Source organism: Eretmochelys imbricata, chromosome 2 (assembly GCF_965152235.1).
Source record: "Eretmochelys imbricata isolate rEreImb1 chromosome 2, rEreImb1.hap1, whole genome shotgun sequence".
Lineage (NCBI taxonomy): Eukaryota > Metazoa > Chordata > Testudines > Cheloniidae > Eretmochelys > Eretmochelys imbricata.
In genome coordinates, this window is record NC_135573.1 from 175598422 (window position 1) to 175625245 (window position 26824).

General features: G+C 42.8%; 1 protein-coding gene across 1 annotated transcript in view; it reads right to left on the reverse strand.

Annotated features, from left to right (window-relative positions):
* Positions 1-26824, reverse strand: part of HECW1 (HECT, C2 and WW domain containing E3 ubiquitin protein ligase 1) — a 242514-nt gene that overhangs the window by 51175 nt on the left and 164515 nt on the right. The window contains exons 13-19 of the mRNA XM_077809221.1: positions 25527-25712; positions 24107-24241; positions 14592-14697; positions 14211-14307; positions 4722-4805; positions 3434-3543; positions 1066-1186 (exon numbers count right to left, since the gene is read on the reverse strand). Of these exons, the coding sequence (XP_077665347.1) occupies positions 1066-1186; positions 3434-3543; positions 4722-4805; positions 14211-14307; positions 14592-14697; positions 24107-24241; positions 25527-25712 (839 nt within the window). The remainder of the gene's footprint in view (positions 1-1065; positions 1187-3433; positions 3544-4721; positions 4806-14210; positions 14308-14591; positions 14698-24106; positions 24242-25526; positions 25713-26824) is intronic.

Here is a 26824-nt window from a genome sequence, read left to right on the forward strand (position 1 = left end):
TAAAAATATCCTCTATACAAGAAGTTCTTATTTTTCATATATAGTTGAAAAGTAATGGCACTTAGTCCTTTTGGAATGTTCTTCATGTCTGCCTTGGCAGGACTCTGAAGGGGATAACCAATGGCTAGAGCTCCTCAGACAGTGCAATAATAGTTTGATGATGACATTTGCCTAGAATAAATTGACTGGTTTTCAGATATTTTTTCCACAACATAAGTGGTTTGGTATGAAGCCAGCCTGATGCATGAATTCAACCAGATGCCCAGGAAATACCTTAGAAGCATACAGTGCTTTAGCCAATTACTATAACTATCCATGGAAAATGGTGCAGAGAGGCTAGCCAGCTACCAGGCTGTTTGGAATGTGAACTCCATAACTGAGTGATAGAGAATTACAGGGTCAGATCCCAAAAACATATTAACAAAATGAAAAAAGAGCTAGTCTAACAAATATTTAGGTGCAATGGGGAATAGAAAGCAATTGATAGGGCCTGATTTTCAGAAGTGCTGAGCACCTGCACTGTCAGTTCAAATCAATGGTAGCAGTAGGTACTCAAGCCCACAATGTCTACAACAATCAGGGCCAAATTTTCATCCTGAGTTACATTGACATGTCAACTCAGAGTAAATCCAAAGGATTTGGAGCTACTTCAGAACTGTAATAGTGTACTGGCCCAATATCATTCACATTTATCTAACATGTTATTTCTCTAGCATTACTGCTTAACACACATGGTATAGCTAGAAATATCAACATATCCTTAAAGTAGGTAGAGGAGGTGTGTAGGACCAAATGGATCCATGAGAAATAAAGCCCCCCAGATATAACCCTCTTGTTGGCCCATTTTCTTGTTAACATATATGTGTGTGTGTGTGTGTGTTTGTGTATGTACACACACATTTTTCCTGGATAAAATACATAGATACATCATCTAATGTTTCATTCCTGTCCCATGATAATGATGTATTGTCACATATATCAGATCAAATTCCTGATTCATTACTACAACGACAAGACTAAGCTGCATCATGTTAAATTATCTTAATCATCTGACATAATACTCACTTAATTTTACCTGGACCTTGCCCATATCCTTTGGCTTCGAGTTTTCGATAGAAATTGCGTAACTTGGCTTCAAAGTCTCTCCTATATGGAGAAGGCGCTCTTGCACTAGCTCGCTGTAATCCTAGAAGGGAAAAGAGAAAAGTCATAGAGTTTTAAAATCTTTAAAAGAGGGTCTTATTCATACACCTGGTGTTTTCAGTCATGACTTGCTAGAAAATATATCAACTTTTATTGGTACATGTAGAATTTCGGAGTGCTCATTATTTTCATGTTCAATTTGACATTAATGTAGCCATCAGTTATATAATTCAGTGGTTCCCAACACTTCTGGACAGCTGCATCATCTTACCAGGATGATGGTTGTGGTCCCTTTGTGCTTCCTGAGCCTTCAACTCTCATTGGCTTGAATGGAAAGTCAATGGGAGTTAGGTGTCTATGTACTCTTGAAAATCTCTCTCCTCACCATCTTCCAAGAGATCTCATTATGTGGCAGGATTAAACCTTTGGATCCAAAGCAGCACTTCTATTTAGAACTTCTAGGGGGCCCAGGCCTGGCTGGAAATTGGGTTTTTCTGTTTATTAAAGACATTCAGCTATAAACACAAAAACCTTCGTGGCACAAGAGAGGATTTCTGTCAGCAAGAAGTCTTACATTTTCACATTAACAGTAGATTTTCAGCAATTCAGGACCTGTTTTGTTTTGAAGTCTAAATTCTGAAAGCAGCTGATTAGTTCTGTTGTGTAAATGAGCACCACAGCAATCAGTTTTAGAGAATGGGATCCATGAAATCTCATTTCCCTATCTCTTTAGAGGAGACAATGAAAACAATTCCTTTTAGGAGAAATTTGGCAGAAAAGCCTCCAGAAGAAGGAAACAATTTTACATTTAGTTGAAGAACAAAGTATCTGTGAAGACTCATTTGTCGCAACAGAAAGACATTACTATTTGACTCAGATGTTAAAACAGAAAGGTACATTTATACAGCATTCAAGAAGAATCCCTGGTGACGCTTCTCTTGTTCTGTCAGAATATTTTTTACAACACACAACAGGAGTAATTACTGGTTATTTTGGGTTGCTGCAACTGGTAGTACAGATGAACAAATAGTACATTCACTCAAATCAGTCATATTTGTCATATTACCATCTTTCCACAAAAAAGGTTAAAAGCCACTGCATGTCTCTCAACACACCGATGAGTGAGGATATTGGTTTAACTCTCATGCAAACTGGAGATCTGCCCTTATTACATCAGTGGTCAGTACAGGTTCAAATCCCTGCTGAGGACATTAAAAGGCACAATTTGCATTGAAGTTTATCCCTGCTTGAACGCAGCAAATCCAGTGGTAACAATAGGACATTTTTCAAAGATCTCCCCTGTGTAGCCAAGACCTCAGTGTTTCTCCACAAAAATATTAAGACTGATATTTGTAAAGTCATCAGGGGACTTGGCATCCAATTCCCATTAACTTTAATAGGAACTGGGTGTCCAAATAGCTCAGGTGGCTTTGAAAATAGCCAAACTGATTTAAGATCATATTCCTGGGATGTCACTCAAAATGACCACCAAACCAGTTGCATGGTGGAGGTGCAGAGAAATTTAGTCTCCTTCTGAATTAGGGTTGGGTGTTTTAGCTAAAGGGAGCCACCTGCTGCTCAATTTCCGTAGCATAGACACTATTTCAGAGATACACAGCACTTGGAAACAATCTTCTACAAATGGATACCTTTCTGGAAAACATGTTTTAGTCAAACATAAGTTATTGGGCTCAGTACAGGGTAACTGGGTGAAATTATCTGGCCTGTGACATACAGGAGGTCAGACTAGATGATCTAATGGTCCTTCCAGGCCTTAAAAATCTATGAATCTTGGGAGAAGCAGTAGTCTTGGAAACACTGTCTGGTTGAATATTAAGTTTGGCCTACAGCTGTTTACTGGAGTTCTGAAAGCTTTGTCATACATATGTAATTTGCACTTTGCTTTTGCCATTTAATATCCATATTCAAGAATGTACTTACATGTCAATAGATTAGACTCAGAACACAGAATCCCCTTCTGAGTCTAACCTCCCCTAACCATTTGGAAGCCGGGACTATATTTTCTTCTCCTTGGACAATCTCTGATTCCCACCATGCTGCTAACATCAGTGTCCCATGAGACAAATAAAAGTGACAGCATTCTGTGTATTAACCAAATGCTCCAGCAGAAAAATTGTCTGAGGCCAATTCTTAACTGGTGTAAACTGTCACAGCTCCTTTGAGGTCAATGAGATACAACAATTTACACCAGCTGAGACCTACCCTCTGTGATTATCAGATGGAGAAGCACAACAAACACAAGAACTTGTGTTGTTTTCCCTCCATTTACCTGGAGAGTTCTGAGGTGAGGAGCAGGGTGAACAGCGAGGAGAGAAGCTGTAGCCAGGGTGGAAGGCAGCCTGCAGGGGTATGTAGGACATAATATCCTCTTCAAAGAGACTGCAAGGAAAAATGATAGAGACAGGCCCTGTTTATGCTCATTACACAGGAAGAAGCACAAGAGTTCAGTACAGCAGAATTCTGTTATAAGGATCTGTTTGTGCAGCCCTTCATTCGATCATTATTTACAACATAATGATCAGTAGCTACAGATGCATAAAACAGCGATCTGCCCAATCAGGCACGGCCTCAAGAAGCAAAGTCTTCATTTTAGAGTAACAAAGTGAGTTCCATTAGGCATTTTCGTGCCAAGACAGTGCCATATTGCATGGATGAGCCAAGGTTTGAGGCAATGGTAAAAGCAGCAACATCCAGTGGTCAAAAGCAAGAACAGGGGATACATATTGATACACAAATTGTTTCCCTTTTGACTATGATTTGTCTTGGTCATATATTTTGCTATAGCCACTGCATGGCTCTCTGATCATCTATCTGCATCAAGATATAAGTAGTGGGAGCAAGTCGTATACTTCTTGCATTAGATAGAGTGGGCTGTGTAACTCCAATCAAAATCAACTAGGGTGCCATGTGTTTTAGTGTAAACACAGGGCAAAACAGAAATGTAATTCTTCATTGTGTTGAGCCACATAAATCAAATTATCCTAGGCTCTAAAGCGCTAATTTCGTTGGAGCTCCAAAAGATGCTAAGACCCTGCCTACATTACTAAACCATTGCCTCCATTACATAGTAATGGTCGTTCACTTCACTGTAGCTCAGCTCTTCCTTAATGTGAGATAGCCTCGTGGATAGCACTGCCAGTGGCATAACTGACATTCCTGTAATCTGCATCTGATTGTTATTCAGAAAGGTGGGAACCACATTTCTGCATTTCAAAATGCCACAGGAAAATTTAAAATGTCGTTTCTAATCTAATCCTTAAAGCCAAAACCTTACAGTTCAGTGCAATCAAAGGGTAAACTTCGTTGCACCAGTGGGGACTAGTTTCTGGAAAGTATGATTTGACACATATATTGTGGTTGAATTATTATGAAAACCAACTAGCTATCAGGACAAATGAATCCCTGTGTAATCACGATAGGGCCCTAGCAGAGATCAGCCTCGATTTAACAAATTCTGTCAATCACCTAAAATATGTCAAAAAAATAGGGTGGAGACAGCTAGCCAGCTTCTTGTGTACCATGAGTGACAAAATTCTGTTTTTGTTCAAACTGATTACCTCAGTAGAATTACTAAATCTGCATCACAGGACAACTTTTCAAGCCCATGTGTACCCTCTGTCCGAATGTAATGGATCTTCTCCCTGGAAAATTTATGACAAGAGGGGGAAAAGAAATCACATCTTTGTCAAACCATAAGATAGGGATGGATTATTTTTTCCTCACTGCTTCTCTAGTTTCTTTTTGCTTTTCTCATTAAGATAGCAAATAAATATCCCTATTGCTTGACACATTTTTCAAATCTGAACAATCTATAAAACAACATTCTTTAAATCATACTAGCAATCTGTTCCCAAAGCAAGAGTCACATTTTAGAGAGCAAGATGATTTCCCTATTCCTAGAACTTATGTGTAACACTGCAGTTGACAAAATTGATAGATGAAAGTTCGCCTCTGTGGAGGCTATACCTAATATACAACATTTTCTTAACAGAGTTGTATGTAACGCCCTATCCTTTACACGTTTCAGTCCCAGGTTGGTCTATGATAAAACTTGTAGGACAATTATTTATTTTCAAATTAAAATAATTCCTACATATGAATTTACTGTTCACTGAAGTTGCTTGATTGACCGTCCTGGGGACTGAAGTCCTATCTAGAAACAGAATGAGCCTGGGTCTGATCTTACTGACACTGTTATAAATAAAGAATAATTCTGTGGAAGTCAATCAATGTAAAACTGCTGTGTGTAAGATCAGAGCCATACCCAATGAGCATGGCAGCAGTATTGTAACCATCATCAAACGGGACTACCAATGTGCCTCTGGAAAAAGGGGTAAGCAGTGAGGTGGCAAAATTTGCAGATGATACAAAACTACTCAAGATAGTTAAGTCCCAGGCAGACTGCGAAAAGCTACAAAAGGATCTCTCAAAACTGGGTGACTGGGAAACAAAATGGCAGATGAAATTCAATGTTGATAAATGCAAAGTAATGTACATTGGACAACACAATCCCAACTATACATATAAAATTATGGGATCTAAATTAGCTGTTACCACTCAAGAAAGAGATCTTGGAGTCATTGTGGATAGTTCTTTGAAAACATCCACTCAATGTGCAGCCGCAATCAAAAAAGCGAACATAACATTGGGAATCATTAAGAAAGGGATAGATAATAGGACAGAAAATATCATATTGCCTCTATATAAATCTATGGTACACCTACATCTTGAATACTGTGTGCAAATGTGGTTGTCCAATCTCAAAAAAGATATATTGGAAATGGAAAAGGCTCAGAAAAGGGCAACAAAAATTATTAGGGGTATGGAGCGGCTGCCATATGAGGAGAGATTAATAAGACTAGGACTTTTCAGCTTGGAAAAGAGACGACTAATGGGGGACATGATAGAGGTCTATAAAATCATGACTGGTGTGGAGAAAGTAAATATGGAAGTTTTTATTTACTCCTTCTCATAACACGAGAACCAGGGGTCAACTAATGAAATTAATAGGCAGCAGGTTTAAAACAAACAAAAGGAAGTATTTCTTCACAGAACGCAGTCAACCTGTGGAACTCCTACAACAGAAGATGTTGTAAAGGCCAAAACTATAACAGGGTTAAAAAAAACTAGATAAATTCATGGAGGATAGGTCCATCAATGGCTATTAACCATGATGGGCAGGGATGGTGTCCCTAGGCTCTATTTGCCAGAAGCTGGGAATGGGCGACAAAGAATGGATCACTTGATGATTACCTTTTCTGTTAATTCCCTCGGGGGGCACCTGGCATTGGCCACTGTTGGAAGACAGGATACAAGGCTAGATGGACCTTTGGTCTGACCCAGTAGGGCCATTCTTATGCCTCAAGGCAAATATAAAAGGACTACTTCAAGGAGAAAAAGAATAAATCATTCTTCATGACCATTTAATCCCCGGGGTCTCTGCTGGGAATACAAACGTGGGTGTAAATTAGTGCCAATAGGCGTGGTTGTTTGAGGCTCAGTCCTGCAATGTGCAAAGGATTCTGTCAAGCAATCTGATCAAGCAATCTTTAAGCATGTGAATGGTCCAGTGGGACATCATTTATTCCAATATTAAGTCAAACGGGACTACTCTTGCCCACAGCTATACATGTGTTTGACTACTTTGCTGCACTGGAGCCAGAATGCTAGGTGCCTTGCAGGATCTAGCCCTGTATGAAATGAACACTTGTCTGCTGGGAACTTGTCTAAGATCCACAAGCCCATTCCACAAAAGTTGATGAACAGCCATCAGATAGTAGCTTTGGGCCACTACTGACCAATGGTGGAAACAAAGCAGTGACCTAGAGGTGAAAGGCTCAGTATCCTGTTACAAATCTCATTACATATCCGCAAAGCTGTCTAGTCCCCATCATTAGTCAATTTTGTTCTCTGCTGAAAAAGAGATAAAAGCATTTCCTGTTCTCTAAGGGATAAGAACTCAAATTACAGAAGTGAAAAAAGTCTATAATAATTTGATGGCGATGATAAAAATTCTCAATTACAAAAATGTACATCTTAAATACTGGAGGCATTTTTCATTCTCTCCCTCAACCTATTAGCATTTCATTCCTCCTGGAGGCATTTCTAATCCTTTACACCCAAAGAACTCTTTGTCTGATCTTCTTAGGTAAATGATCAGTCAGCAAGGCCAGCAAAATTCTCAGAGAGAAATCTCAATGGGAAAACATGGATGTTCTCTGTTTTGTTATGCTGGTCACAGTGTGGCATTTATTGAATCCTTGGGCCAGATCCTCAACTAGTATAAATTGCATCACTCCATAAAAGTCAATGGATAGAAGCTGATTTACACCAAATGAGGATCTAGCCCCAAAAGATTATCATTCTGTTTCTTTTTCATTTCACCACTTTTATATAAGATGAAAGGAACAGGTGAAATACCTTGATGGTATCAAATGGTTTAATTACTTTGGAAAGAATTTTAAACACATTATTAAGTTCTCAGAGAAAAGAAGTGAAGACGGGAGTGCAATTTAGTAAATAATATTCCTATGTTTCTGTAAAATATAGGGCTTCTCTAGCCATGGCACTACTATTAGAGTTAAGGGGTGAAATTCTGGTGCCACTGAAGTCAATGGGAAATTGCCATTGTCCTCAGTGGAGCCAGTATTTCACCCAAGACCCCTGAAGAATAAGATGGTCATTGTAAGCAGAGATATCTGATCTATAGAGTTTTTGCCATTGAGGCATAAATATAGTGGCCATTGAGTTGTAAATGTGTGTCCACAGATACCACAGTTCTTCCCTATACTTGGGTACCTGTGGAAAATAACTATAACTATATGGACTCCATTAGCAAATGCTGACTCTTCAGTGGTGACCATTGTAACTCGGGCACCTCTTCATTTTTTACATCCTGTTAACAAGGATTTGACTATTTTTTTAGAGAAAATATATCTGAAATGTAGAACATGAAACGAGGAGGCCAACAGGTAAACTATAAAAAAGAACAAGGAAAAGAAGTGAATTAGAGTATAGAGAAAACACTCTTCTGTTTCTTTAGAGAAGCAAAAGGAATGACATGTGATGAATATGAACATGAAAAAGTTTTGCAATAGTTTTGTGTTTTTAATGAATAAAGCACCCACGAAATTACAAATATATTCAATGATTGCTGAAGTACAAATTATGGCTCCCCATGCACAACTGTGTTTCCCCGCTTAGTGCCCCCATCCAGGAGTCACCCCATTCTCCATGAGTTCTCAGAGACAATTGCTAATGGTTCCAAGATTACTTCAGCTACTTCCTTAAGAACCCTAGAGGGAACTTCATCAAGCCCTGCTGGCTTGAATACATCTAACTTATCTAAATATTATTTTAACTATTCTTTCCTTATCGTGGCTTGGTTTTTTCTCCCTTGTTGTCAATATTAACTGCGTTCAGTATCTGATAAAATTAACTCTTTTAGTAAAGACTGAAGCGAAGAGGCACTAAATGCCTTTTTGGTGCTGCCCATTCTCTAGTTCATTTAAGTTCATTCTTAGATGGTAAATGCATCTTTTGGTGTTGTTATAAACTCAGGACAGACAGCTGCAAGGGGTGGGGGGTAAGAAAACAGTCCCAGAAGGTTAAAAGGCCCTCCTCCCTATCAACTGGGGAGGGGTGACTCCAGGTCAATCCGGTTCAGCTGAGAAGGGGTTACCAGAGATCAATTAGGATCCACTGAGAGGGAGTTACCTGAGGTCAATTAGAATCAGTTGATTCCAACTAAGGGCTGCCTGAGACCTTTTTTAAACCCTCCCCTATTGGGAGGAGAGAAAGAGAGAGAGAGAGAGAAGGAGTAGGAGTCGGAGTCGGAGTCAAGCTGCCAGTAGGGTAGGAGCAGCAAGACAGCAAGCCTCACCAGGAGGGGAAGCTACATTCACTCTGCTTAGAGAGAAATGTAGCCCAAAAGACTGGCTGAGAGAAGGAATGGACTGCCCCTGTGCAGCCAAGAAGGACTGTTTTACCCAAGCCCGTCTCACCAAGGCTAAAAACAACTGAGGCTGTGAGACCAAGAAGGTACCTTGCCACAGTGTGCAGGGATGGTATGTGGCCCAGATCTTCCTGGGCTCTTCACAGTTGGTGGATTGTGGTTCTACATCCAGAGTAACTGGCCATGAAATGTTTGTTCAGAATTTCTCCACCCTCCACTTTGTCCACCTGATCTCTATTCTGAATAAGAAGGAGTCACTCCATCCTCAGATGGATGCTGCAGACCCTGAGCATGCTCAATATGAGACAGGGTGAAAGTTCAGTTAATTGGCAGAGAATCCAGGAGAGCTAAGACGGCACCCTGGCAAAGAGTCAAGCAGGTGTTGGGGTCGGCAGAATCATAACTCTGAGGTAAACAGCAACAGTGAGCATGTGCTGAATGAAAGAGATGGGAGAACTAACCTGGGCCAGCTTGGGGCTGTTTCTTCTGGTAGCTGAAGATGAGGTAATGTGTGTTAGAACAATATAAAAAAGCAGGGCCGGCAGGCAGTTGGTCAGTCAGGAGGAAGGCAGTAATCAGGAAAAGTTGGATGAAGAGAATGGAAATCAGGAAGAAGAGCTGCTGGAAGACAGCTTAGAGTTCTGAGGAGAGCTCTCATGAAGAAAAGCACTTACAACAGCACAGACGGTAGCTTCAGCAGCAGCCACAATATCGGCAACACTGAAACAAAATAACTAACGCACGAAGGACAGAGAAGCTGCTGGGAGTGAGCTGTGAACAGAGGAAGGGAGCTGTGACACTGCACCTCAGATTCTTCATAGGAGTATGATTTTGATATGATTACAACGTAATTATGATGCATCTGGTTCAAGATATGTCTTGTGAAGTGACATTGGAGTAGTTATGATTTGCTTAAAACGGGGTCGGCAACCTATGGCACATGTGCCAAAGACGGCACGTGAGCCCATTTTTAATGGCACGTGGCTGCCTGCTAAGGCAGCAGCAGCATGCCATTAAAAATCCTGCCCTGCCCAGCCCGGCCTGGCCCGGCCCGGCTGGGCCCGCTCTTCTCCGCCCCCTCCCGCAGGCTCAGGGGGCAGAAGCTTGGTCCTGCTGGCTCCCCTCCCACAGTGTGCTGGGTTCCTGCCCCTCCTCCTCCTCTCCGTCCCTCCCTGCCGGCCGATCAGCTGTTGGCTCTTGCGAGGGTGTGGGGGAGGAGCGGGGTCAGTGTGCTTGCTGCTCCCGGCGGAGGCAGAGAAGAAGCAGGGGCAGGGCTTTGGAGAAGGGGGGTGGTGGAAGTGGGGCATACCCCCTCCAGCCCCCTGCTGTGAGCACCCCACGATTTCAGCCCACACCCCCAGCCCTCTGCCTTGACCCCCCTCACACACACCCAGCCCTCTGCCCTGAGCCCTGCAGCCCCGCACACCCCCAGGCCCCTGCCCTGAGCCCTGTACCCCCCTCACGCACACCCAGACCTCTGCTTGACTCCTTCACCCCCCCCATGACCCCAGCCCTGACTCTGGCACCCCCCCACATACCCAGCCCCCCACACCGCATGCACCCCCCACATCCTGACTCTTGCACCCCCCACATATCCACCCCCCTCCCTGAGCACCAAACGGGAGCTCCTGCATCCCCCTCCCCCCACATTCCCACCTGCACCCCTCCCACCAAATGGGAACTGCCCAGGTAAGCTCTCCACACCCAAACCTCCTGCCCCAACCCTGAGCACCCTCTCACATTCTAGCTCCAAGCCAGACTCTACACCCCAACCTGCTCTTTCACCCCCAGCCCTGTGCTCAGTGCACTCCCACCCTCAACTCAGTGCAGAGAGACAGGAAGAGAATGGGCCAGAACCAGGGAGAAGGTAGGCACCCACTGTATGTGGGCAGGGCTGGGACCCCAGACCGGCAGCAGGCTGAGTGGGTCCAGCAGCCGGAATCCCGGCTGGCAGGAGTCGATGGACTGAACCCCAGACCGGCAGCGGGCTGAGTGGCATGGGGCTGAGCCGCTCAGCCCACTGCCGATCTGAGGTCCCAGGGGCCGGCCCCGCACAGCCCACTGCCAGTCTGGGGTTCTGGCTGCCGGCCCCTTGCCAGCCAGGGTCCCAGCCACAGGCCCCACTAAGCCCGCTGCTGGCCTAGGTGAACAGAACCCCAGACCAGCAGTGGGCTGAGCGGGCCGGAGGCAGAAGATAAACATTTTAATTTTAAATGAAGCTTCTTAAACGTTTTGAAAACCTTGTTTAATTTACAATACAACAATAGTTTAATTATACAATATATAGACTTTTATAGGGAGAGAGATCTTCTAAAAACATTAAAATGTATTACCGGCACGTGAAACCTTAAATTAAAGTGAATAAATGAAGACTCTGCACACCACTTCTGAAAGGTTGCGAACCCCTGGCTTAATATGATTATCCTATTCATATGCATGTATCATTTTTGTATCTGAAGTTATGAATATTGACTATGTATCTGTATTTCAAATGTAGTTACAAATGGGTGACACCCACTAGGCAAAATGCTTGCTGTCTAGACAGCTAGTTGTGAAGGGTCTATTCAGGGAAATGGGCCACTAGGGGAAACAGGCCTTAGGAGAAGCTTATCCCCCACTTGGTGAGCCTTCCTGGAAACGTTTCAGCCAGCCTGTAAGCAATGGCTTCTATGACTCAGCAAGGCATGCAAGGGCATGTGACCAGACTACATAACTCCATTTTGGTACCTGTATTTTTCCACAAACTGGACTGGGAACTGAGTTTGGAACAAAGGCTTCCCGACATATGGAAAAGCTATATAAGGCAGGGAGTGACATCATCTTGGGGCCTCTCTCACCACCAATGAGAACTCCTGGAAACACCTGAGGAGCAAAGATTGAACTGGAGGAAGTGCTGGTCCCAGGCTAAAGGGATTTCTAGCCTGTGTATGGAAACTTGGCGGACTGCTTGTATCATCAGTCAGGGTGAGAAATTGCTAATTCAAGTCCTAATGAGTATATTAGGGTAGTTTTCATTTTTGTTTATTTGCGAGGTAATCTGCTTTGATCTGTTTGCTATCACATATAATCACTTAAAATCTATCTTTCTGTAGTTAATAAACTTGCTTTATGCTTTATCTTAACCAGTGTATTTTGAGTGAAGTGTTGGGGAGAAAGTCTCAGCTTGGTTAACACAAGCTTGTTGTGCATATCTTTCATACATCGAGGGGAAGGAAAACTATATTAATGAGCTTACATTGTACAGATCCCCGTGCAGTGTAAAATGGTATAATTCTGGGTTTATATTCCAGCAGGGGTGCAAAGTGGGGGAGCTGAGAAATTGGCTGTATGTCCTTGAGTGGCTTAGGTAAAGCACTCAGGTAACTCAGTGGGACCTGCCGTCAGCCACCTGCTGTCATGTTGGGTGATAACAGGTTCTGGTGAGGCTGCCTGAATCTCCAACAAAGCAGTGTGAAAGAGGCCTGCCCACCTTGGGGATTTAAGAGCCCACAGAGGTTCCCACGGCTCGCAGACTGCACCCCAAGGGTGACAACCCATCACAGGAGTTGACTGAGAATAAACTGCAACAGTAGCAGAGCTGAGCAGCAATAGTGACTAAAGAAGAATACCAAAGAATTTATAAAGTAAGCCTGCCAGTTTTTAAATATAATTTTTAGTGTAGCATAGTACTTAATATGTGTATGCTTGAAGTGTGTGTGTGTATGTTCTAATTGTATTTTACTTATGTAAAACTTAAAGTATAATTTAAAAACTGCGGTCAGAAATTTGTTACAAACTGGCAATTTGTAGCGCTTCTCTTAGAATCATTTAAACTGTATGCTATTTTGGTTTGAATGCCCTTTTAATTCACAATAAGGGATTGTGTCTTATTTAGAATTTTTAGATTAGACTATATTAGGGATTTTTAGTTACTTGAATAAAAAGACACTTTATTTTGGAAGATATACGGCCTGTGTCAATCACTTTATCAGAAGGTTATATCTATGTCCTTTAGTGTTTCCTTAACAACCCCGGAAATTCATACCTTGTGAAGAACAGACTATGGGGCTGATAGGCAGATTATTATAGGGACATCTCAAAATCCATTGTTTGGGGTAACAGGTTCACCTCAGGACTGGGGACTCCTGCAGGCTCTAGGACGCTGCGAGATCAGAGGATCCTAGACCTCAGGCTGCAGCCCTAGCTAAGAAGTCTACACTGCACTGAAACAGCCCCACAGCCTGAGCCCCGCAAGCCCAAGTCAACTGGCATGGGCCAGCCATGGGTTTTTAATTGCAGTCTAGACATACCGTTAGAGGATCCCATACTCTTTGGAGATGTGATTCATGCAAAGGGGGAGTGGCTGGACTTCCCTGTGTCCCACTGATCTCAGGGGCTGTTCTGGGCTCCTGGGAGCCACTGGCAGCTGCTATCTGATATGTTGGTAGTTTACGATGGGGACCATCATAGTAAGAGCAGGTTCAAGATTGGGGAAATGCTGAGCTGTACTGTACGCTCCTCATCCATAGTGAAGGACCTAGGTCTACACATTTATACTGTGCACAGAAAAGGTGAAATTTTCAAAGCACCTAAGTGTCTTTGAAACCTAGGTCCCATTGACTTCCCCACTGACCTTTTGTTCTTACTGCTCTATTAATGTGAATGACAAAACGTAGAGTTATTTGACAGTTGATTTTATAAGCATTATGGGGTCAATCCTGCTCCCTTCTCCTCTGCTGTGGGTTAGAATTGAATATGAGAAGTCCATGCAAAGGACTCCACACTCCAAGATAGCTCCTTGGATGTCCCTGTAGCAGAGTTTGAATGGTAAGGCCAGGTAAGGAGAAGGGGGAGTGAGGCCAGTGGCTCCACTGCTATACAGATCTACAGCCAGTGCCCTTACAGAGCATGTGGTGCAGAAGCACCAGCATCATGAATTCCTACTTCCTGGCTGCAGCAATGGTCATGGAGTGGTATAACAATGACCCTGTGGCCTAGAGGGAGAGGATTTCTTTCTTTCCAGGCCCCATGGAACACCCTATCTGCTGGCTCCAAAGCCAATAGGGGACAGGATTAAAGAGACTGTTTACAGTAACTTGAAACAGATCAGTACCTGAGTGCATGGTTCCTGGCCAAGCTTGGCTGACGCTCCTGCAGCATCTCAAAAATGTTTGGTTGGCGTAGAAATGCAACAATCTTGTCATTGTAAGCTGGAATAGATAAAGACCACAGAGGCTTTTCTTTACTCTAGCAACAAGTGACACTTTTGGAGATGATGACAACTGTGCTACTGAAAATTACTCATCAAATCGTGATAATACAGCATACAGAATAAAGCACACAGTAATACAATATGATCACCATCAATATAATATTCCCTGGCTCCTCATTAAGAAAGAGTTGGTAGAGAGCTAGATAAGGGATATGACTGTTGAATGGTCTTAAACCAGTTCCCAAGGAGCCCCACTAGAAAGAAAAAATAGGCCCTACTTACCCAGAGGTAATGACTCATGATGGTGCTGGTTTCGAATTGCTGTTACTAGGCTGTTGCCTGGTCTGGTCAACAGAGAAACGCCTCTATTCCGAGAGACTTCTGATGCCTAAAATGAGAGAAGGAAAGAAAGACATTTAGCTACATATTAGTCAATAAAAAATTTTATTATGTCTTTTTACTTTTGCGACTTTAATCCAAAATCATGAGATTGACTGACTCAGTTTAGGGATTTTTTTTTTTTTTTTTTTACTGTTATTGGTCACAGTTTTCAACATCCATATTCTAAAGCTGTGATATATTCTGCATAGTCCCAGTCTAGAGAAATTACACATGGAATCAACAACATGCATATTAACACCATAGAAATAATTTAGGCACAAGTTTTCATGAAAAAGGAATGGCTTTGCACTCTGATGGTCAAGTTTTTGTTCAGCTTCAAAGAGGCATATAATTCTGGGTTTGCAAAGGGATGCACACTATGTCCTTGTCTACACTATACAATTTTATCTCTTTAGCTATGCCAGCATAGTTAGAGCAGCAATTCCTCCCTTCCCCAGTGTCAATGCAGTTATACTGGTATAAATGTGCTCACAGAGGTGTATAACTTATTCCACTCTGACAATGAAATATAAACTACAAGTGCCTTATACCAGTGCCTCATAAAGTGCCTTATATCAGTATAACTGCATCTTTTACAGGCATAACAGTATTAGTAAAAAGTCACATCCCTAATCAACCTTGCTATGCAAGTCAAATTTTTTAAGTGTAGAACAGGCCTTTGCATTCCATTATTACATTTGCATATGCAAATACCATATTCAGGTAGAAACAGCTATTTGTGCAATTTTTTGAGTAAAAAAATTAAGGACACTTTTGTTTAATTTGGCCCTAAAATATTCATTTGGCACACTGGGATGGAAATTATTGTTGTAATAACATGAGGAAAAGATATATCAGAACAGAAAGGGGTAATATTCCCCAGAAGTGAATATGAGTAACTTAACAAGAATTTATGTAAGAGGCATGCGTATGCATGGCTTCTGTTTATCCAAACAGAAGCAGTACGTGTCCAACACTGTCCCTGGTTTGGGCCTTGTCTACATCAGGAAAATGACTCACTGTCGACAGTGATTATCAGCTATGCTTTGCCTTGGATTTTTTCCAACTGTTGAAGAAAGCTGCCAGTATAGACAAGCTGATAACAAACACTGACATCAAAAGCATTACTAAGGCCATATTTCACAAAATAATAGCTGGCAAAATCCAGCTACTCCCTCCAGTGGCTCTCCACCATGCGTGGCCACTGGTTTTGGCTCAAATTCCTACCTGTTCTTTTTAAGGTAAGTTTATAAGATCTAGTATGCCCTGTCATCATACAATGGCAGTGGCCATCCCAGAAGGGAAGCCACCTGGAGAGAATGGTGACACTTCACCATTGCTACTGATCTGTTTTGATTTCTGGAGGTGTAGCAGGATTCTAGACATAGATTGTCCTCTAGTCTTTAGCTGTTGACTTCAATAAAACTTCAGTTTACACTAGCTGAGTATCTGGCCTATTAAGTTTTTTAAAGGGTAGCTGGGATTAGCCTTGACCTTTTAGCTCTGCAGAAAGGGGGAAATGGATGCCCTTGCACCCAAAATTGTAGAAATTTTACAGGACAAACTACATAATGCTACTGAAGATCAAGAAACTTAAAAATGGACATCAAAAGCCTTTATAGGGGTCTTTAATTTAGGAAGATACTTCATTGCAATGGAAAAACAGGAATCGGAGTGAACAATTTTTGAGTAAATCAATTTTGTGGAGTGGAATAGGAATAGGAAGGTGTTCTAGAATATTCACAATATGTTCTTATATGAAATATGAGGCACAGATTAAGGAGGAAAGTGCATTTTGGAAAGGTCTGTCTTTTGGCAGTTGTGGTACGGTTTTGTATAGAAGAGCTTAGAAACAATAGTGGCCCATCAATAAAAGCTGTACAATTATTATCTCTACTTTTTCCAGAGAATGCTTTTTACACGTGAAGGTGAAGAAAGCTGACTTAATCAGGAAGTCATATTTGTATATTCCAATCTCATAAGGGAGGCTTAATTTAGAAGTACATTTGAGATGTTAAAATGTGAGGTGTTGATTCAAGGGCAACTATACTGAACCTTGCAGGCTGTTAAACCTTTTACTGGAAGGCATTTTCTCCAGCTCACAAATAACTTTTGTGGCTCTTTTCTGCACCGTTTCCAGTTTTTCAAAATCCTTTAAAAAATATAGACACCTGAACTGTACACCAGTATCTGTCTCAGCAGCACCAAATACAGAAGTAAAATCCCCTCCCCACTCACTACTCCCCTGCTTATACATCTGAGGATCAACTTAGCCCTCTTTGCCAAAGCATCGCACTGGGAGCTCATGTTCAGTTGCTTTTCCACTATCACCCTAAATCCATTTTCAGAGTCACTGTATTTTTAGATATAGTCCCCCATTCTGTAGGTATGGCCTGCACTCCTTGTTCCTAGTTGTATAACTTTCATTTGGCTGCATTAAAATGCATTTTTACTTGAATGGACCCAGCTTGCTATGTGATCCTGATCATTCTGTAGGACTACCCAGTCCTCATCATTATATACCACTCTGTCAATCTTTGTGTTATCCACATGTTTTATCAGCAGTGATTTTATATTTACTTCCACATCACTGATGAAAATGTTGAACAGCCGTGGGCCTAGTACTGATCCCCAAGGCGGCCCAGTAGAACATCCTTCCTCCATTCAATGATGATTCTCCACAGACAACTACTTTTTGAGATCTGTCATTTTTAGCCAATTCTTAATCCATGTTATGTGTGTTTTATTGATATTGTACAGCACTAATATTTTAATCAGAATGTTGTGTGGTACGAAGTCAAATGCCTTACAAAATTCTAAGTCTATTACCTCTATGCAGTTACATTTATCTAACGTCTAATCACATCAAAGAACAAAATCAGAACTGTTTGACAAGACCTATTTTCCATAAAGTCATGCTGACTGGCATTAATTATATCCCTATTCTTTACTCTCAGTGCAAAGACCATAATTGCCCTTCATTAAGTTGAGGAGGAGGATGAGAAACAGTTGATTTATTAAATTGATGCTGACAGATCTTTAAAATCTCCAGTTTGCTTCTCTCCTGCTGTTTAGAGGGCTCTCCTTGCTGCTTAGCAGAGGAGCCAGCGGAACTTCAAGCAGCTGGCAAGTGGCCAGAGGGAAGCGTGTTTTGACATGTTTTTCCTCTCTCTCTCAAACCTAAGTGAGTCTCTGGGATTTCCCCATGGGCATGATTTATAGGACAAAAACATATCCCATTCATATTAACAATAGCTATCGTGGTATGAAACCTTTTGGTCTTGGTAAATTTGTTTTGGTGCTAGAGTCTTCTGCTCTGTAAAGGGTGGGCTTTTAGAGCCTGACCCAAAGCCCACAAAAGTCAATGGGAGTCTTTCCACTGGGCATCAGGACCTAGGAGTAGTTTGCAATTTCCTCAAGTGTGTTCATTATTCAACAGTATTCTCGTTATTTAACAGTATTAGACTGTTTCATCTGTTTTTTTTTTCTCTCTCTCTTTTTCTTAAACAACTTTATGGATTTATAGTGCACAGTTCTCTGCTAGTCCTTGATATATGAGCTGCACGTGTTTGTTAGGTTTGGCAAGTAAGTTATATGCCATTGTTTCTGTTCCCTGGTTGGATGAATGTGGAAGCACTTCCAGGGTAAATGCTTCCACTAGCATGGATTACTGTGTGCACAACTTTCAGATTTGCTTTTTGTGAACCAGCTGTGGCAGCAAAATTCAATTATAGATAGAAGGTGGGTGAGGGAATATCTTTTATTGGACCATCTTCTGCTGGGGAAAGAGACAAGCTTTCGAGTGACACAGACCTCTTCTTCAGGTCAGGTTTACTTCAGCTCTGTGTTGCTCAAAAGCTTGTCTCTTTCACCAAAAGAAGTTGGTCCCATTAAAGATATTATCTCACCCAGTTTGTCTCTCTAATATCCTGGCACCAACATGGCTACAACAATACTGCAAACAGTAAAATTCAGTGCTATAGTGCTGGCAGAAATTGATTGCTAAGTCAGGGTAGTAGGCATGACAGAAGCAAATTCATTAACAAATTTATGTGAACATTTGAGAAAAATGTTGTTGTTCACCCACGATGGGAAAATTCACACAACCCTTCAGTGCTCTCTCTCCCCTGCCAGTACTGATATCCCAGAAGCAGTGATGTTGTTGCCTCCAGTCCCACGCACTAGTCCAAAACAGCCTCTCCAAGGGGGCTGGGTGGCACAGCATGATCCTGCTGGAGTTAACATTGATAGGGTCAATATCAACTCCCCTAGGAATTTTCCTGCTGGTTTTCTGGGAGAGGATGATGAATACAACAGCTGTTCCCTTGGCTGTGATCCACTCCCAATTTGTTCCTCCTCCCCTCCATCCCCACAACCCTAAAAAGCCTCTACCATGTGCAGTTCTGCAGGTGGGAGAGAAATGCTGGTGCTTTAGCATCCCTGCCTCCACGATCATTTGGGCCTCGAGTGGCATTTATGCTCCCGTCATCCCCTCCACACTGTGCAGTGGGGAATGTTATCTCCATGCAACAGAGAAAAGATCATTTGAAATGATTTCAGTATCATAAAGCCTATCATCAGTAATCTAACAGCATGGAAACACACCTCAGCACACATTACTACACATGATAGGGAGAATATCTTATCAGATACTAGAGTCACAGTGAGCTGCTGAACTGTCAGGCCATAATTGTATTGGATGCCTTGATTTTATTAAAGCCTGGGCCAGAACCTCAAACACTGAGTCTTCCTTCAAAATCTATTTCCATTGTCTTATCAATTTGGTTGATTTGCATTAGAGAGGGTCATATGTCTACAGTCTGCTATTGACAGGTCATTCGATAAATACTCTAGCAAGAAAGAAATATGAAGCCACTATCTTTTGAAAGATAAAAAGTCACAAAAACATTTATTAAAACCCTTCAGATATAAGGGATGTTTTAAAGTGTGCAAAAAACTGGTGTCAGATTGAATGGTGCTGTTATTCCTCTCATGTCTGCATTCTGTTTCACTATCCCAAATGCATCTGCTGTCAACGGTAGGGCAGCATCCTGGGACCTCAAGCTTTCTTTGCCTTTATTATACCTCTCTTTTCCCCCAAGTCTTCCTCTTGCACAGTCAAGTGTCACTTCATTTTGTGGATGTCCTACAGGTACCTCAGAACACAGCCAAGTTACAGTGATGGATGTTACAATAAGAAGGTGTCTGAGTATAGGAAAGCAATATATGAAGAGTGGTGAATGGCTGTCATTAGTGGTGAATGGCTGTCATCTTCTCCTGAAGATGGAGCTATTCCAATTTATCCCAGTGGAGGATCAGGCCCAATACATGCCAGATGGAAGTGAACAGGCTGAGCTATATACAGTAGCTGAGACAGTGGAAGCACAGGATCATTCTCTGAGAAAGGACTGTATGTGGGTGGGGGGATGGAAAGAAGCCATAATTGGCAGAGCAAAGAGAGCAGCTGAGAGTATAGGAAGAGATGATAACGTGGAGGTAGTTGGGAGCATGGCCACAAAGAGCTTTGAACACATGGTGAGTGAGTCCGTAGCAGATTCAAAGGCAAAGGAGGTTTTCATCTTGAGGGTGATGTACTGCTGGGTATACAGGCTGAATATATGGGTGTGTAGTAGCATTCTGAACAGACTGGAATTTGGATACAAGTGACTTTGGGAGGCCATGAGAAATGAGTTTCAATGTTCAAGGCATGAAGTGACAAATTCATGAATGAGTGGGTCAGCAGAGTCAGTGTCAAGGAAGTGGCAGATATAGGGCTGATAGCATGAAGACTTGAGAGGAGAAAAGGAGAACTCAGGGTTCAGGGAAACTAAGATTAAGGAGCTGGGAGAACAGTATATGAGGGTTTAGATTTTTCTTTGGCCAAATGGGATTACTGGGGTGAAATTCCAAATGCTTTTAAGCTGCATCTGCTTGTCAAAAGCTAAAAATAAGAACCACCATGTGCCCTAGCACAGGGCTCCTGCCTCATACTGAGAACGAGGGGCGATCAGTGGGTTGTCTCAAGCACCTATATACAAATGCACAAAGCCTGGGAAACAAGCAGGGAGAACTGGAGGTCCTGGCAAAGTCAGGGAATTATGATGTGATTGGAATAACAGAGACTTGGTGGGATAGCTCGCATGACTGGAGTACTGTCATGGATGGGTATAAACTGTTCAGGAAGGACAGGGAGGCCAGAAAAGGTGGGTGAGTTGCACTGTATGTAACGGAGCAGTATGACTGCTCAGAGCTCAAGTATGAAACTGCAGAAAAACCTGAGAATCTCTGGATTAAGTTTAGAAGCGTGAGCAACCAGGGTGATGTCGTGGTGGGAGTCTGCTATAGACCATCGGACCAGGGGGATGAGGTGGACGAGGCTTTCTTCCGGGAACGCACAGAAGCTACTAGATCGCACGCCCTGGTTCTCATGGGCGACTTCAATCATCCTGATATCTGCTGGGAGAGCAACACAGCGGTGCACAGACAATCCAGGAAGTTTTTGGAAACTGTAGGGGACAATTTCCTGGTGCAAGTGCTGGAGGAACCAACTAAGGGCAGAGTTCTTCTTGATCTGCTGCTCACAAACCGGGAAGAATTAGTAGGGGAAGCAAAAGTGGATGGGAACCTGGGAGGCAGTGACCATGAGATGGTCGAGTTCAGGATCCTGACACAAGGAAGAAAGGAAAGCAGCAGAGTAAGGACCCTGGACTTCAGAAAAGCAGACTTTGACTCCCTCTGGGAACTGATGGACAGGATCCTCTGGGAGAATAACATAAGGGGGAAAGGAGTGCAGGAGAGCTGGCTGTATTTTAAAGAATCCTTATTGTGGTTACAGGGACAAACCATCCCGATGTGTAGAAAGAATAGTAAATATGGCAGGCGACCAGCTTGGCTTAACAGTGAAATCCTCGCTGATCTTAAACACAAAAAAGAGGTTTACAAGAAGTGGAAGATTGGACAAATGACCAGGGATGAGTATATAAATATTGCTCGGGCATGTAGGAATGAAATCAGGAAGGCTAAATCACACCTGGAGTTGCAGCTAGTGAGGGATGTTAAGAGTAACAAGAAGGGTTTCTTCAGGTATGTTGGCAACAAGAAGAAAGCCAAGGAAAGTGTGGGCCCCTTACTGAATGAGGGAGGCAACCTAGTGACAGAGGATGTGGAAAAAGCTAATGTACTCAGTGCTTTTTTTGCCTCTGTCTTCACGAACAAGGTCAGCTCCCAGACTACTGCACTGGGCAGCACAGCATGGAGAGGAGGTGGCCAGCCCTCTGTGAAGGAAGAAGTGGTTCGGGACTATTTAGAAAAACTGGACGTGCACAAGTCCATGGGGCCGGATGCGTTGCATCCGAGAGTGCTAAAGGAATTGGCGGATGTGATTGCAGAGCCATTGGCCGTTATCTTTGAAAACTCATGGCGATCGGGGGAAGTCCCGGAAGACTGGAAAAAGGCTAAAGTAGTGCCAATCTTTAAAAAAGGGAAGAAGGAGGATCCTGGGAACTACAGGCCGGTCAGCCTCACCTCAGTCCCCGGAAAAATCATGGAGCATGTCCTCAAGCAATCAATTCTGAAGCACTTAGACGAGAGGAAAGTGATCAGGAACAATCAGCATGGATTCACCAAGGCAAGTCATGCCTGACTAATCTAATTGCCTTCTATGATGAGATAACTGGTTCTGTGGATGAAGGGAAAGCAGTGGATGTGTTATTCCTCGACTTTAGCAAAGCTTTTGACAAGGTCTCCCACGGTATTCTTGTCAGCAAATTAAAGACATATGGGCTGGATGGATGCACTACAAGGTGGGTAGAAAGTTGGCTAGATTGTCGGGCTCAACGGGTCGTGATCAATGGCTCCATGTCTAGTTGGCAGCCGGTATCTAGCGGAGTGCCCCAAGGGTCGGTCCTGGGGCCAGTTTTGTTCAATATCTTCAATAATGATCTAGAGGATGGTGTGGATTGCACCCTCAGCAAGTTTGCGGATGACACTAAACTGGGAGGTTTCAGAGTAACAGCCATGTTAGTCTGTATTCGCAGAAAGAAAAGGAGTACTTGTGGCACCTTAGAGACTAACCAATTTATTTGAGCATAAGCTTTCGTGAGCTACAGCTCACTGGGAGGAGAGGTAGATACGCTGGAGGGTAGGGATAGGATACAGAGGGACCTAGACAAATTGGAGGATTGGGCCAAAAGAAATCTGATGAGGTTTAACAAGGACAAGTGCAGAGTCCTGCACTTAGGACGGAAGAATCCAATGCACCGTTACAGACTAGGGACCGAATGGCTAGGCAGCAGTTCTGCAGAAAAGGACCTAGGGGTGACAGTGGACGAGAAGCTGGATATGAGTCAACAGTGTGCCCTTGTTGCCAAGAAGGCCAATGGCATTTTGGTGTGTATAAGTAGGGGCATTGGCAGCAGATCGAGGGATGTGATCGTTCCCCTCTATTCGACATTGGTGAGGCCTCATCTAGAGTACTGTGTCCAGTTTTGGGCTCCACACTACAAGAAGGATGTGGAGAAATTGGAGAGAGTCCAGCGAAGGGCAACAAAAATTATTAGGGGTCTGGAACACATGACTTATGAGGAGAGGCTGAGGGAACTGGGATTGTTTAGTCTACGGAAGAGAAGAATGAGGGGGGATTTGATAGCTGCTTTTAACTACCTGAAAGGTGGATCCAAAGAGGATGGATCTAGACTATTCTCAGTGATAGCGGATGACAGAACAAGGAGTAATGGTCTCAAGTTGCAGTGGGGGAGATTTAGGTTGGATATTAGGAAAAACTTTTTCACTAGGAGGGTGGTGAAACACTGGAATGCGTTACCTAGGGAGGTGGTGGAATCCCCTTCCTTAGAAGTTTTTAAGGTCAGGCTTGACAAAGCCCTGGCTGGGATGATTTAGTTGGGATTGGTCATGCTCTGGGCAGGGGGTTGGACTAGATGACCTCCAGAGGTCCCTTCCAACCCTGATATTCTATAATTCTATGATTCAACCTTTCCAGACGACTGTACCCCTTTCAGGAGTCTGATTTGTCTTGTGTACCCCAAGTTTCACCTCCCTTAAAAACTACTTGCTTACAAAATCAGACATAAAAATACAGAAGTGTCACAGCACACTTGAAAAATTGCTTACTTTCTCATTTTTACCACATCATTGTAAAATGAATCAATTGGAATATAAATATTGTACTTACATTTCAGTGTTTAGTATAGAGAGCAATATAAACAAGTCATCGTCTGTATGAAATTTTAGTTTGTACTGATTTTGCTAGTGCTTTTTGTGTAGCCTGTTGTACAACTAGATAAAGATCTAGATGAGTTGATGTACCCCCTGGAAGATCTCTGTGTACTCCCAGTTCAGAACCACTTCCCTAGCAGATATACCATATATTTAGGAAGGGGTCTTAATGCTATAGTTACCTCTCCAGCACTGTAGCTGCGAAGTCGCTGGAGATGCTGCCTGTGAGTCAGATGATTAGGGAGACGGCCATTTTGAAGTGGGATCCTGGGATCGATGAAAGTGGTAGCACGGCTGTTGTGGTCAACAAAGAAGGACTGTAATAAAAAGAATACTGTATATTCATAAGCAGAAAGCTAACATGGTGAAAGAGTTGAGGGATGAGAAAGCAGCATACAAACTGAGCAGGGAATAGTGCGTATCATATGTGCCACATTTTGCAATCATGATCGTTCACAATTTACAGCTTAATGAGTTATTAGTCCAATATACCTTGTATTACTACAGTAACTCATTTTCTACCATACTAATTTGCCAAATTCCTTGAAATTGATTCAAACTGGTATCACCGTAATTTAAAACCAGCCAGTTCTCTTTTGGAGCTTGTCCCTCATTTTTAGGTGCAATGCACAACTCTAGTTGTGAGCATACTGATTATGCTCTATGGGCCTGATTCTACCAGGTGCTGAGTGCCTCCTGCCAGGTGCTGGCACCCTTAATTACCAGCAAAGTTAGTGGATGTTGATGGTACTCAGTGTCACACAGGACTTGACCATTAGATTCCAGCATCACTTCTTTTTAAATGGACAACCAACAGCTAGACATGAGGGGCCTGATGACAAGGAAGGCTGAGTGCTCGCAACTTCTAATGAGCTTCAACTCAGCCCCTCAAAATCAAGCCTTATTCTGTTAACTCCTTAGCCTTGCACCTGGAAAACTAGGGGAAAGTTCTACCTTCATACCACATGCAACCTCATTTGTGGGTGTTTGGACTATGTTTTGGTTAGTCCCATTATTGAGTCTGGAGTCACAGGGCCCATTTCTCCTCTCAGTTACACTGGCATAAATCAGATATAACTCTTCTGAAATCAGTGGAGTCACAGTGCTGCAAAACTGCTGAAAGTAAGAGCAGAATCAGTTCATGCAGCTGAGACGTGGCTCTAAATCTGAACTCTCCCAAAGTATGAGGCAGAGGTATTCAGACAGAGTGTTTCTAGTCAGCATTATTAAGTCAAATATTATAAATATAGTGTTTGATTAGTGTGTGTGTGTGTGTGTGGGACAGAGGGGGGCGGGGGTTGGTGCAAGATTAACAATGCCTGGTATAGCATTATACAATACTGGATGCTAGCACGAATTAGACCACACTTCTTAGTGTCCTTGTGTGATGACAGAAGATAGCATAGAGAATGACATTTCTAGGGGGCTAAACCTAAGACAAAGGTTTTTATTGTCGGGAATAATTCTGTGTGCTCACTGATATACAAACCAGATAGTCACAAATTTTAAGTTCACAAGAAACCTTTCACGATCATCTAGCCTCGTGTGAGATCGGCAGGACAGGGAAATTCACCCAGTGATTAATTGTGTTGATGCTCTCACCTTGCCCTGTTGATCTGTTTTGATCTCCCAACCCCGTGGAAGTTCCAGTTGGGTGTCAGCAAACATGTTGATAAAATTTACCAGGTCCCTGTTGTGCTGATAGCGCTCAAAATTCCGAGCATCTCTGCGGATCTTTAGAATCATGTGCTTCAAGCAGGTGCTGTTAGTGAAGACTCGATAGGCACTCTAGGATAAGGAAATCAGGATAAGGAAATCAGTTCCAGTGTTTCAAAAATGCGTTTGGCTAGCAGATATGACATACAACCTTAAGGCCCGATTAAATCCCACTGAAATCAACAGCAATCTTTCCATCGATTTCAATGGGCTTTGGATTAGGTTCTAAGTGAACACACAGAAATAACCAATTGCCACCTGGAAATGTGAAAATTCCATACCTCTATTCACAGTAGTTAACAGTACCAAACTGCCAGATATACAAAGGTAACTGCATATTTCTGGGGTATCACACATTTGAAATACATGCAGTTGTGTTTATTTCACTGATCACACATTCAGAGAGATGTACTGTTTGTGTGAATGTAGACTATCACAGGGTTCAAAAAAGAACTAGACAAGTTCATGGAGGATAGGTCCATCAATGGCTATTAGCCAGGATGGGCAGGGATGATGTCCCTAACCTCTGTTTGTCAGAAGCTGGGAATGGGCAACAGGGGATAGATCATTTGATGATTACCTGTTCTGTTTATTCCCCTGGGGCACCTGGCATTGGCCACTGTTGGTAGACAGGATACTGGGCTAGATGGACCTTTGGTCTGACCCAGTATGGCCATTCTTAGGTTCTTATGATACCATACAGATGTGAAAACATTCATAAAAATGTATTTGTGTCACCACTCAAGCCAACATGTTCAGTACTGATTATTTGTATCTCACACAAACATGACCAAGCCCTGATCCTGCAGTTGGGTTTGTCTGTACATATCTCACTGCAGGATCAGGGCCCCAAATGAGTCACGTTAATCTGAGATGGCACAGGGACGTGTAAATTACTCATGTACCGACAACTCTTTGTTGCACCCTGCAACTCTTCACTCCAGGGAGGATGCTCCAGAAAGGAGAGCAGGCGATGTTACCGCAACCTGCCCTCTTTTAGGGGCTTCATCAGGGAGGGCAGCATTAATTTCTGCTGGGGGCTCCCATGGAAGTTACTGAAGGAATGGGCTGCCCTTAGTACATCCTCAGGCTGCTTTGGTCATGCCACTCCCTGTCTATGCAACCTTCTTTTGGGGCCATACAGGCTCACTAAAGGCCCCTCGCTGACTCCAATATCATTAATA